Source organism: Amphiura filiformis, chromosome 13 (assembly GCF_039555335.1).
Source record: "Amphiura filiformis chromosome 13, Afil_fr2py, whole genome shotgun sequence".
In the NCBI taxonomy this organism is placed as follows: Eukaryota; Metazoa; Echinodermata; class Ophiuroidea; order Amphilepidida; family Amphiuridae; genus Amphiura; species Amphiura filiformis.
This window is the reverse complement of record NC_092640.1, coordinates 26,366,171-26,379,067: the sequence shown is the minus strand read 5'-3', so window position 1 is coordinate 26,379,067 and position 12,897 is coordinate 26,366,171. Positions and strand designations below refer to the sequence as shown.

Sequence of the window (12,897 nt, the reverse complement as noted above, 5' to 3'; positions counted from 1 at the left end):
GCGATAAAGTTTTGGTCGATTAATAGATCAGGTGTCATCTAACGACCCAGCTTATTGGTTAATAGACCACAGATCTTTTTTGAATGCCTATGAATAGACAGTGACCCGTCGCTCATTGTAATCGTTAGGGACGCACCATTAGATATTATCGGGGAGGCTATAGGTAGTTTTTTGAAAAGAAAAAAATTGCCTCACTGATAGGTAAAAAAAAAATTTGCCTCACTGATGAGTAAAAAAAAAATTGCCTCACTTATGAGTAAAAAAACAAATTCCCCTACCCAACTCTGTATAAAGGTATACATTAAAATTGAAAAAGACAACTTCGCTGCCGACGGTGGCGAAAAAAACAACATTTTGCTTCCAAAGCAGCGAAAAAAAAATCTGCCTGACCCTAACTCCCTAGCCCCCCCCATAATACCTAATGGTGCGTCCCTTAATACCATGTATGACTATAAAAAGGAGTGGTCTGTTTACTATGAAGAGTTGCAAATTGTTTTATCCGGCGTGTGTCGGTGCTTTGTGTCATGCGTCAATGAGCAAGTTTAACATGTCCGTTTTTATTCTCGTGGTGCACTTTTTATTCGCACCTTTTAACCCTCTAGTACATAGATCGACTCAAAGAATAGAAGACCAACCATTGTTTGAAAATTTGAAATTTTGTGACATTAGCAAATCGTAAACTAATTAGAATTTTGAGAGATTATGGTAAAAAATATCGGTGTGTACATGTAGTCCGCCTTTCAACCCTAATGGGCTATTCCAGAAAATAGATGCACACCCCCTATAGAGGAGTTCGGATATCCGGACTTTTTGTCCAGTCGTGACTATTGGAAATCCAGACTTTTAAAGTGTCCAAAGGCAAACAAAAATCCGGCAGAAAAATAGTTCGAAATCAAAAATCCTCAACTGGAGAGCTCACTTTGGACATTTCCCTGATTTTTCATTCATTTAATTGGATTTCCAAGTGACATTGGCAACTGGAATTCCATTCGTTTCAGAAAGCAGACTTGGAAATCCGGACATTTCTTTGATTGAAAATTTACTCCTCTATAGGGGGTGTGCACTTACTTTTTGGAATAGCCCAATCCTTCCCAAACCTGATTTACGGAACGGAATAGATTCTACAATAACAATAAAATATGACACTTTCTTACGGGGTAGATATTGAATCTTCAGCATTTGGTCATAGGTATTGTCAAAATTTATAAAGGTCCTACAGGGCTGTCAACTTTTTGGAATTGCTTAGCGTGAGACATAGCCGTACCGGTATTTATCGACTACAATGCTCATTTTGACCCATGATTATTTGAGCCATGGCGCTCGAGAATCTGAAAAGCCGGGAGGGGGGGCGTAGGGACAACAAATTATTTTGACGATGCGTGAGATTTTACTCATTTTCCAGCATTTTGCGTGAGATTTACTACCTAGGAGTGAGATTATACTACCTTGGCGTGAGACCGTGAGAAAGTGACCCAATGCGGGAGACTCACAGCCAATGCGTGAGAGTTGACAGCCCTGGGTTCTAACTATCAAGAATTTTAAGACCTGTCTAACGGAAAAGAATTTGGCGGGATATTTCTAAATTTGACAGTGGAGAGGTTAATGCCATGCTAAGAAAAGATTGTCAAGTATCCTCTGGATCTCGCAATATAGACCACCGGGTAGACCACAATCGCCTTATCCTAATGGCATAGTTCAATAACCTCAATAAGCAATCATAGTGCAAAATTTGACCTCAACTTGCAAAGTATGAGTTTTTGTACCCAATTTTTTAAAGGTTATTCAATAAATTTACAAATGTATTGGGGTAAAAGAACTGTGCCCTGATAGATGAGCATATTATGGATTCTGGTCTCGGCGGAACTGACCATAGGAAATGACTAATCTTTTATTTGACATGAATATGATGCGCTATTTCTTGTAATCAGGTAATAGGCCAAGGTAATTGTAACGTAATTACGTATTGACTAATATCTCAGTTTGGAAAATTGAGATAAATTTTTATTAGGCAAAAAAAATCTTGAAAAATCAGGGTCGCACTTTTTTTTTATTGAATCACGATTTTTACAGATATGTTCACGAAATCAATATTTTTAACTTAAAATTTATATTTTATTGAAAAACTAGTCTTTGGGAGAAGCATTTTTCAATATTTGTGGGGATTCTTTTAAAAACTGAAAGTTAAAAAAAGAAAATCGATCGACCGACCCAACTTTCCATTTCGCCCACTTGAGGGCAACACAACATTTTATTTTTTGGCCTTAGATACCATAATTGAGATGACCACCAATTATGCAAACGAATGCTTTGATCTCAATAAAGCCTTCATTTTTTTCAGATATTATTCTTTATACTCTCGCTTGCTATGATGAACAAATGATCTTTACCCAGAGCAGCCAGCGCACATAAATGGTTGAAAAAACAAAACCATGATAACAGTGCATCTGGCCTGATTCGAACAGGCGATTAGGATTACTACAGAACGACGCTCTAACCAACTGAGCAACAGAGGTACACTGGAGAAGAATGAAGTAGTGAAATTTATTAGGTAGTAGGTTCGAGAACTAGGTATATAAATAGAAAACCATTAAGTATAATGTTTTCATCCCTATGTGATTTAGTATGTTTATTAGTATTATTATTATTGTAAACATGCAGTTCTGATACCTTCCGGCATTAAGGTGACGAACATCGGGCTGATAATTTAAAATTTACTTGCGCTCCATAAAGGATGGTGTACATTAGACTGTGTTTAATGGTATCCATGAGTATCTAAAATACCAGTGGTGCTCCCCGCGTGATGCAACTACACTGTAGATCATTTAATGATAATGATCTACAGTGTAGTTGCATCACGCGGGGAACACCATGTGCAATTTACACATTTCGCACTGGTAAAAGTTTGCATGCAACATGCGGTTGCTATGTAAAACATTTTGATTTACAGAAGTATTGAGGAAAACAACGGAATAAATGGGTGTAGGCTAGATACGAAGATGCAGCCCCTGGGTCTACACAGTCATATTCTTATTCATCTAGGTCATCAAACTTACGGATTATTATCAAATCTTGAGGACTGTGGAGCACTAGATATCAGTAACCCCGGCCTCACGAGACATTTTGACAGTTTTGAATTGTACGGGATGTGAAGGCGTACAGTCGTTGACAAAAACCTTACTTCCCTTAAGCATGATGACTAAAAGTTATATTTATAGACGACCCAATCCTGCTGCCAACCATAATATCTTGATGATAGTATCCCGGGGATAGTATTTTCTACACGTAGACCTATTCTGCTGCATACTTTTAATAAAAGCAATTGTGTTTTGTCATGGGATAAACAATGACATGACAGAACTGTCTCATGTGATGGCACTGTTTCTAATTGCTAAATATACACCCATATTCTATATATAGATTGGGCTATTATATTAGAAATTCACACCCCTACTGTAGTACTGATGAAGATTTTGTAATTCCAGACATATCCAACCATTTCAGATCCAGTCATTTTGAGACCAAATTCTGTGTCAATTTCAACTTGTTTTGATCAATATCAACAGTTTTCTACTGGAATTTAGCATGAAAGCTGAAGTTGTATCTCATCGGTTAATGCAACGTTTCTATAGTTCATTTGATACAAATTTAGTATTGGGAACCTTTTTGATATTGCATGCAACACTCGGTTGCTATGTAAAACATTCTGCTCTACAGGAGCTACAAAAGATGCAATCCCTGGGTCTACACAAGTCATATACTATATACTAATATTCATCTGGGTCAACAAACTTAAGGATTATTATATCTTACTAGATTTCGCGGTTATCGGGTTGGGCGGTTCTCGCGATAGGCCTATCTCTAATTACCTAACACCGTTACCCATAATACTTGTCCTGACCTTTCAAACTACTACGATATACGTCTCTCAATGATTAAGACACAACTTAATCAACTCTGTTTTGTAGCTGTGGCGCTTACTTCGGCACCCATAATCTGAAAACCCATCGTTCGCCTCTTTCAAGCTCTGTCCTGCTACCACATTGGAGGACCCAAAAATAACCCGAAATTCTAGTAGTATCTGGATGTAGGCCGTCAATTCAATCGGGAGAAATGTGAACGTAAACGGGTTATATAGGCCTTATACCATAACTGATTTTTATGTTAATCATGTCTTGAAAATAGGCCTATATTGGTCCGATGAGATGCACCTGTCACACTGTTATGCTTTCCGATGCGCGATGCGGTACTCTGCGCACACACCCGTTCATACTCCGCGATAGCACACCGCGAGCACGCGATTTCGCACCGCGCGTACGCGATATATCGCACCGCGCGCACGCGATAGCTCGCGGACAGAGGGACGGACGGACAGACACGCCATGATTTGATCTGGGGGTATTATGATCTGGGGGTGCACTAAATATCTGTCACCCCCTGAGATTTTTACAGTTTTGTTGACAGTCGTTGACAAAAACCGTACTTCCCTAAAGAATGATGACTAAATGTTATATTTAGAGGGCCCAATCACGTTGCCAAGCACCCTGATAGTATTTTTTTTGAAATTTAAGCTCAATCATCTGTATTACTGATTAAAGCAATTCTGTTTTGTGGTAAAAACGGACTGTCTCAAGTGATGACACGGTTTGTAATTGCTAAATATATACACCCATTCTATATATAGATTGGGCTAATATGTTGGTAATCCACATCCCTACTGTAGAAGATTTTGTAATTCCAACCAAATAGTTAAGGGATCTGGAATGAGCGTTTTGGGCATTTCGACAGTATTTTTGTGGGACATGAGAGCACATCAGACTTATCGAATTCTGAATACGAAGAATGTCTTTCTGATATCAAATAATTTTTGAAATTCACGATATAATACAAATTTTATGACAAATTATTAAAATTTGATATTTTCACAATTTTGAGATATAACAGTCCTCGAAGTAAATTTGATAAATTTAATGATATATTCTTAAAGTTTATGTAGCTGGGAGGATATTGAAATTGAAAATTTTGACCTTTCATATTGAAGATATGGATTTTTTCCCCAAAAAGACCTAATTTTTTTTGGTGTTTTTGGAAAAAATCCATATCTTCAATTCGAAAGGTCAAAATTTTCAATTGATCGTCGGCTTGTCATCCCACCTACATACACTTTAAGTATAATTCATCAGATTTATAAAGTTTACTTCGAGTACTGTTAAATATCAAAAATATCAATTTTTAATGATTTGCCATAAAATGCGTATTACATTGCGAATTTCAAAAATCAAAATTATTTGATATCAGAAGGACATTCTTCGTATTCAGAATGCAATTCGATATGTCTGATGTGCTCTAATGTCCCACAATAAATACTGTCCAAACGTTCATACCCCTTCCTTAAGTTCCAATCATTTTAATTCATAAAATGTCGAAAAAGTGTGAAATCACAGCAAAAACCAGCCAATTTGCAGACTAATTTGAGATTAATTTCTGTGTTAAAATTTCAATTTCAACAGTTTTCTGCTGGAATTTAGCATAAAACCCGAGTTTTATCGCTTCGGTAAATGCAACGTCTCTGTAGATTATTTTGATACAAATTTAGTATTGGGAACCTTTTTGATGTTTCATGCAACCCGGGCACTCGGTTGCTATGTAAAACATTTTGCTCTACAGGAGCTACAAAAGATGCAACCCCTGGGTCTACAGTCATTTATTCATCTGGGTCAACTTAAGGATTTTTATCTTATCTGGGGGTACACTAGATATCGGTCACCCCCTGAGGATTTTACAGTTTTGAATTGTACGGGATGTGAAGAGGTACAGTCGTTGATAAAAACCTTACTTCCCTAAAGAATGACGACTAAAAAGTTATATTTAGACGGCCCAATCACGTTGCCAAGCACGCTGATAGTATTTTTTTGAAATGTAGTATTCTTAAGCTCAATCATCTGTATTACTGATTAAAGCAATTCTGTTTTGTTGTGGTAATAAATGTACTGTCTCATGTGATAGTACTGTTTCTAATAATGCTAAATATATGCACCCATTCTATATATAGATTGGGCTAATCTGTTAGAAATCCACACCCCTACTGTAGAAGATTTTGTTCCAATCATTTTACTTCATAAAATGTAGAAAAAGTGTGGAATTCCAGCAAAAAACAGACAATTTCCAGACTAATTTGAGATCAAATTCTGTGTTAAAATGTCAATTTCAACAGTTTTCTGCTGGAATTTAACACAAAAGCTGAAGTTATATCTCTTCGGTTAATGCAACGTCTCTGTAGATTATTTTTGATACAAATTTAGTATTGGAACCTTTTTGATATTGCACATTTTTGCATGCAACACTCGATTGCTATGTAAAACATTCTACTTTACAGGAGCAACAAAAGATGCAACCCCTGGGTCTACCCAGTCATTTCTTATTCATCTGGGTCAATTTAGGATTATTATCTTATCTGGGGGTACACTATCGGCCACCCCTTGAGATATTGATAGTTTTGAACTGTACGGGATGTGGATGAGTACATTCGTTGATAAAAACCGTACTTCCCTAAAGAATGGTGACTAAATGTTATATTAGAGGGCCCAATCACATTGCCAAGCACGCTGATAGTATTTTTTGAAATATAGTATTCTTAAGCTCAATTGCTGATATAAAGTTATTTTTGTTTTGTCGCTGTAAAATAAGTGGCTGCAAAATGTCATATAATGGTAGTCTTTCTAATCGTTAAAGGTTTGCACCAGCTGTATATTATAGATTGGTCTAATGTATTTGAAATCCACACACATACTGACTTAAGAATTCCTACCAAATTCAACCGTTTACACACACACCCCCACCCCCCCTACACACAATTCCTACCAAATTCAACTGTTTACGCAATTCCAAATCCAACAATTTTCACCCATAAAACGTAGAAAGGGTGGGAAAATTTTGGATTTCCAAACGCAATGTATCATTAATTTGAGGCCAAATTATGAAATTTCACATGAAAGTAACAAATAGTCTGGAAGTGGTAGTGGAATAGTCCATTGAGCAACATCCCGTTCTCGGAATTATGCAATAATATCCCGTATTTTTGAAGGAATAAACAACACTATTAACATGGGAATCTGTACTCCAGAGGACTGAATAGCTACCGGCCTGTGTTAAACACTTGAGAACGTTCCTGCAATCTTATTGGTTCTTACTCGTGTGATATGACACGAAATAACACGGGTCAGCGAGTGTGCATCAACGCGATTCGCGTACTCTCTATTTGAACCAATCGGAGGCGCATAGCAACAATGGGACTGATCGATTTTAAGCCCTTGGTAATTCCTTGTAAAATGTAGGATTTAATTTGATTAAAATTTGTAATATTTATGATATTTCTTATTTGAATTGAAGTGTTTAAGAATGAGAATAAAGGTATTGTTTTTTAGCCGCTGTCGTGCATCTATCGTCTCACATAACACGGGTGACATTATTATTTGTGGCGTAAAACATCTCGGCTTCGCCTCGTTGTTTTACTTTAAATAATGAAGTCGCCCGTGTTATATGAGACGATAGATGCATTCCAGCGGCTAAAAACAATACCCTTATTCTCTAACTAGTTATCGTCAGTCGTTAATATCAAATATTTTTTAACTCTTTTCTCTTTTCTTTCACTCAGAAATTAGACGTACCGAATGGTCTCGTCCCCACTGATGGTTGCAAACGAGGCTGGTTCGTCAACCCTCTTGGTATGGAGAAACCGATGCATATCATGTGGATATTTGCCGCAGCTATACCGGCATTATTGGCATTCATTCTCATGTTTATGGAATCACTGATTACTGCGTAAGTTCTCCTTACTCATCTTACAGTCCACTATACACAATTAATTGTTCGGCCTATAGTCCTATATTTTAATTCAACATTTCATTTATCCTGTTGTCAGACATGTCAGAGGAGGCTTAAACACATTCCTACAATGCACTATGATTGGGAAATTTGATTAATATAACCTAATTTTAAATGCAAAGTCCTCATTACCACACACAAAATGGTAATTTTAAAATGGCAGCCAACGAGCTAAAAGTCAAGACTTATCAAATTAAATTAGATTTGCGTATAGAAAATATTCATAATGTCCCACTGCATTAATTTTATTCATAAGTCTCAATGTTTTGAATGTAAATAAAAGGATGAAAAACCAGATATTCCCACAATCCCAATGCAAGGTATGGTCAACTGTGCCACATGTGTACAAAAGGCAGACACACCAAGGTTATAAACTCCATTGGGTTATGTATTTAAACATCCTCTGTCCTGCTGTTATCACGAAAAGAAAACCCAATAATAATATTAATAAGAAAGTGGCGGCGGAGGAGGAGGAGGAAAAGGAGGAGGTGGAGGAGAAGGAGAATGATGATGATCAAAAGGTCATTATATCGATGACATCGATGACATCGATCATATCTTTTTATTTTTATACATAGTTTGATCGTGAACAAGAAGGACAACAAACTCAAGAAAGGTTCAGGATTCCATTTGGATATGTTGATCCTTGCTGGATTAGCAGCATTTAATGGACTTTTTGGACTTCCATGGGTATGGGCAGCTACTGTCAGGTCCGTCACACATGTCGGTGCATTGACTGTTTACAGTAAGGGTGCACCTGGTGAGAAGCCCAAATTGGAAATGATCCGTGAACAGAGGGTTACAGCTCTGATTGTAGCACTTCTCATAGGTAAGAAAATATCGTGATATCGTGTACCGATTATTCGATAATTTACATTATACCGACGAAGCCTTAGTGAAAATTTATACGATGTAAGATCGATAATAAAGTTCGTGGAGGACGGACAAGAATAACATGTCTGGATGTGATTGTAAAACACATGATGATGTAACTGAACGTGTGTTTCGTCCTACTTATAACATGATAAAGGTAATTTAATTAAGAATTCTTTACTTTAATTATGTCAATTTATCAAGATAAACAAAAAACTGATTAAACGAATGCTTCCGGATTAAATTCGTGCACTTTGCTGAGGTACGCTGAATTAAACACAGTTTCCAACTGATTATGAATTAGATAAATTGATATGGGTCTTTCCTGTTTTTATGTTGCATGAAATAATGCATGTTTAGCCTTGTAACAGCTGTGCATAATCTGAATTAACATCTAAATACGAGTATAACATTGGTCCTGAAAATAACTTGTGAAAGCTTATTATGCTATCGTTCACAAATCATTAAAACAGTGTACTGTTAGAACACGGGTTAAAGTTTTTAACTAACATTGATTACCAGGTGAACTATACAATTTTGATTCAAATTTTAACCAACAAGTTGAGTTTTTTTAACCCACATCATCAGAAGTTCGTATGAAAAGGTTTGGCTACAAAACGATTCCTTTATAAATGCATCTACGCACAGTTTCCACCTCGATACACCCGAGATACACCCGAGATATTTCCAAGCACAGCGAGTCTAACCTGTACGCAGTCTTTGTTTATACTACACGGTTGAGTGCATAGCATCATAAAAGTTGTGTGAGATCTAGTGGAAAATAGGCATCTGTGATTGGTTTTTGTCAAAACCTCAAGTGTTCCCTTCATCCGATTAAAAAAAATATTAAACGAAAGCTAAGACTTCCCCTTAAACACCTTTTTCATTACGTCAACATTACGCAATTCAATGTTTATAGCAAAGCGAGTGTGGTAAATAATAATAATAATAATACACTGCATTTAGAACGCTATACACAAAAGTACCATAGCGTGTACAAATATCATAAAAACAAAATACATAATACAAAATACATCAGAATAAATATGATTTCAACAGTCTCTTGAAAGAATCAATGGATGGAGCCGATCTGATTGTAATGGGGAGTTCATTCCAGGCTTGGGCAGCAATGATGTGAAATCGCTTTTCACTAAAGGCAGTGATACTTGCTTTGGGAACTGCCAAGCGAGTGGTATCACCCGATGATCTGAGAGGTCGGCCAGGAACATATAGAGTGAAACAGTCAGATAAGTACACTGGAGCGAGATTATGCATAGATTTGTAAACATATAGCAGAAGCTTGAAAGTAATGCGGTTGGAGATGGGGAGCCAGTGTAATTTGACCAGCAGTGAGGCAGCATCAACTCTCCGACCGACAGCAAAGATGGCTCTTGCGGCGGCATTTTGGAGACGCTGAAGTCGACAGATGTCTGTGGCAGATAGATGAGTAAAGAGAGCATTGCAGTAGTCAAGCCGTGATGTTATTAAGGCTCGTGCAACATGATGACAGGTGTTAAAGTCGATGAAACTACGGATGCGCCACAGATTCTTGATCTGGAAATTGATAGTTTGGCGGAGGTGATTTATGTGATTAGTGAATGTCATTGTCTGGTTATAAAATACGCCAAGATTGCGGATTACTTGAGATGGTATGATCATGGATGTACCTATGGTGAGAGTAAGCGATGGGAGAAGTCTGAGGCTGTAGCCCGGGGGGTCACTCCCATTGTGGCCTGTACACCATCCGCGATAATGAAAACGCGTAAAGAGGGTAGTTTTTCGTGGGTAAGCACGATACGCGCGTAACGCGTTTAGGGTGTCAAAAACATGAAAAATAAGAAAAAAGGGTAGCAAAATTGCAATTGCTAATACGGGGAAATGAAATTTAGGGTATGAAATTTGATGCAAGGAATAAAATCCCTGTTTAGGGTATTGTTTTAGCCAAGGGTTAAATCCTTGTTTAGGGTGCTTTTCAAAAGTTGATTATCGCGGATGGTGTACAGGCCACAATGGGAGTGACCCCCGGGGCTGTAGACAGAGCCGGCAACAAAGAATTCTGTTTTGGAATCATTCAATTTGAGGTAGTTGGAGGCCATCCAAGATCGAATTTCATCAATGCAAGATGTTAAATTGGCAAGAGTTAAATCAAGTTCACCAGGGATACGAGGATCGAAAGACGTATATAACTGGGTGTCATCAGCGTACAAGTGGTAGTGAATACCATATTTGCGTGCGATATCACCAACTGGTGTAGTATAAATGGTAAATTTCAAAGGACCGAGTACCGATCCTTGAGGAACTCCAAATTCAACAACAACGGGATCAGATAGATGGCCACCTATATTGACTTGACTTGTCCATCCTTGCAAATAGGAACTGCACCACTCTAATGCCACACCACAAACTCCAAAACGCTTATTGAGGCGGTCTATCAAGATTTTGTGATCGACAGTATCAAATGCCGCGCTCATGTCTAACAGAACCAGTAAAACAACCTTCTTAGAATCAATCTCAGAAGTAATGTCTTTGGTGACTTTGATCAGTGCACTCTCTGTGCTATGCATAGCTTTATAAGCTGATTGGAGGGGATCAGTGAGTTCATTGGTATTAAAGTGCTCAACAAGTTGAGCAGAAGCACATTTCTCTATGACTTTAGCTAAGTGTGATAGGTTGCTGACTGGTCTGTAATTTTGGAGATTGTCTTTATCAAGAGAAGGTTTCTTAATTAGTGGTGAACAGCAGAGTGGGCAGCTTTAGGAAACACACCGGATGTTAAGGATGCATTGACAATAGCTGTCAGTGCAGGGAGATGGTATTGAATATGGTCCTTAAGCAGCCATGTTGGTTCAGGGTCAAGCAGACACGAGGCATTAGATGACTTAGAGATCACGTGCAACACTTCATCCTCCGTTAAAGGATGGAATTGAGCGAATTGGGGACAATTGTCACATGGAACATCATTAGCTGGATCGCCAATACCTGCATGCAAGTCATCACGAATCTTACGAATCTTTGTGACAAAGAATTTGGAAAATTTATTGCTTAGCACCTTGGGGTCATCATGACTACACAATTTTTGACCAAAATGTAGGTTTTAAAAGTCAAATTTTATGTCATTAAGGGCTGGGGTATGAACGTTTGGACAGTATTTATTGTGGGACATTAGAGCACATCAGACATATCGAATTGCATTCTAAATACGAAGAATGTCATTCTGATATCAAATAATTTTGATTTTTTGAAATTCGCAATTTAATACACATTTTATGACAAATCATTAAAAATTGATATTTTTGATATTTAACAGTACTTGAAGTAAACTTTATAAATCTGATGATTTATACTTAAAGTGTAAGTAAGTGGGATAAAAAGCCGACGATCAATTGAAAATTCTGACCTTTCGTATTGAATATATGGATTTTTTTTCCCAAAACGCCAAAAAAAATTAGGTCTTTTGGGAAAAAAATCCATATCTTCAATATGAAAGGTCAAAATTTTCAATTGACCGTCGGCTTTTCCTCCCTGCTACATACACTTTAAGAATATGTCATTAGATTTATATAATTTACTTCGAGGACTGTTATATATCAAAATTTGAAAAATATCAAATTTTTATAATTTGTCATAAAATTTGTATTATATTGTGATTTTCAAAAATGAAAATTATTTGATATCAGAAAGACATGCTTCGTATTCAGAATGCAATTTGATAGGTCTGAGGTGCTCTCTCATGTCCCACAAAAAATACTGTCGAAACACAATAAACGCTCATTTTAGATCCCTTAAGGGGGACCACAGGTCGTTTTAGGTGGAATTTTGAATGGCCTTGTTTATAGATTATTAATAATAGAAGTATGGCTTGTTATATATCAATGTAACACACAAAGATTGAAGTTTCAGAAAATTATATTTTTTTGTGCGTGTCGATATTCATATGCAAATGAGGCAAGGTCAAAGGTCAAATATGTTCAAATGAGGCATAGGAAAAATGTGTATTTTGCCCCCAAAAAATAATGATTAAGGAGAACATTTAACTTATTATTTACTATCCAGATATGTTATATAGGTATAGCTTTGCAACTTAATGGAGAGACATTTTGAAATTTTTGCTTTCTGTTGCCATGGCAACCGTTTGGTGAAAAT

At 37.1% G+C, this 12,897-nt stretch overlaps 1 protein-coding gene across 1 annotated transcript in view; it reads left to right on the top strand.

Moving 5' to 3' along the window:
• LOC140168172 (band 3 anion transport protein-like) overlaps positions 1-12,897 on the top strand; it is a 48,861-nt gene that overhangs the window by 27,650 nt on the left and 8,314 nt on the right. Inside the window, exons 13-14 of the mRNA XM_072191501.1 lie at positions 7,652-7,818; positions 8,460-8,710. Coding sequence (XP_072047602.1) covers positions 7,652-7,818; positions 8,460-8,710 — 418 coding nt within the window. The remainder of the gene's footprint in view (positions 1-7,651; positions 7,819-8,459; positions 8,711-12,897) is intronic.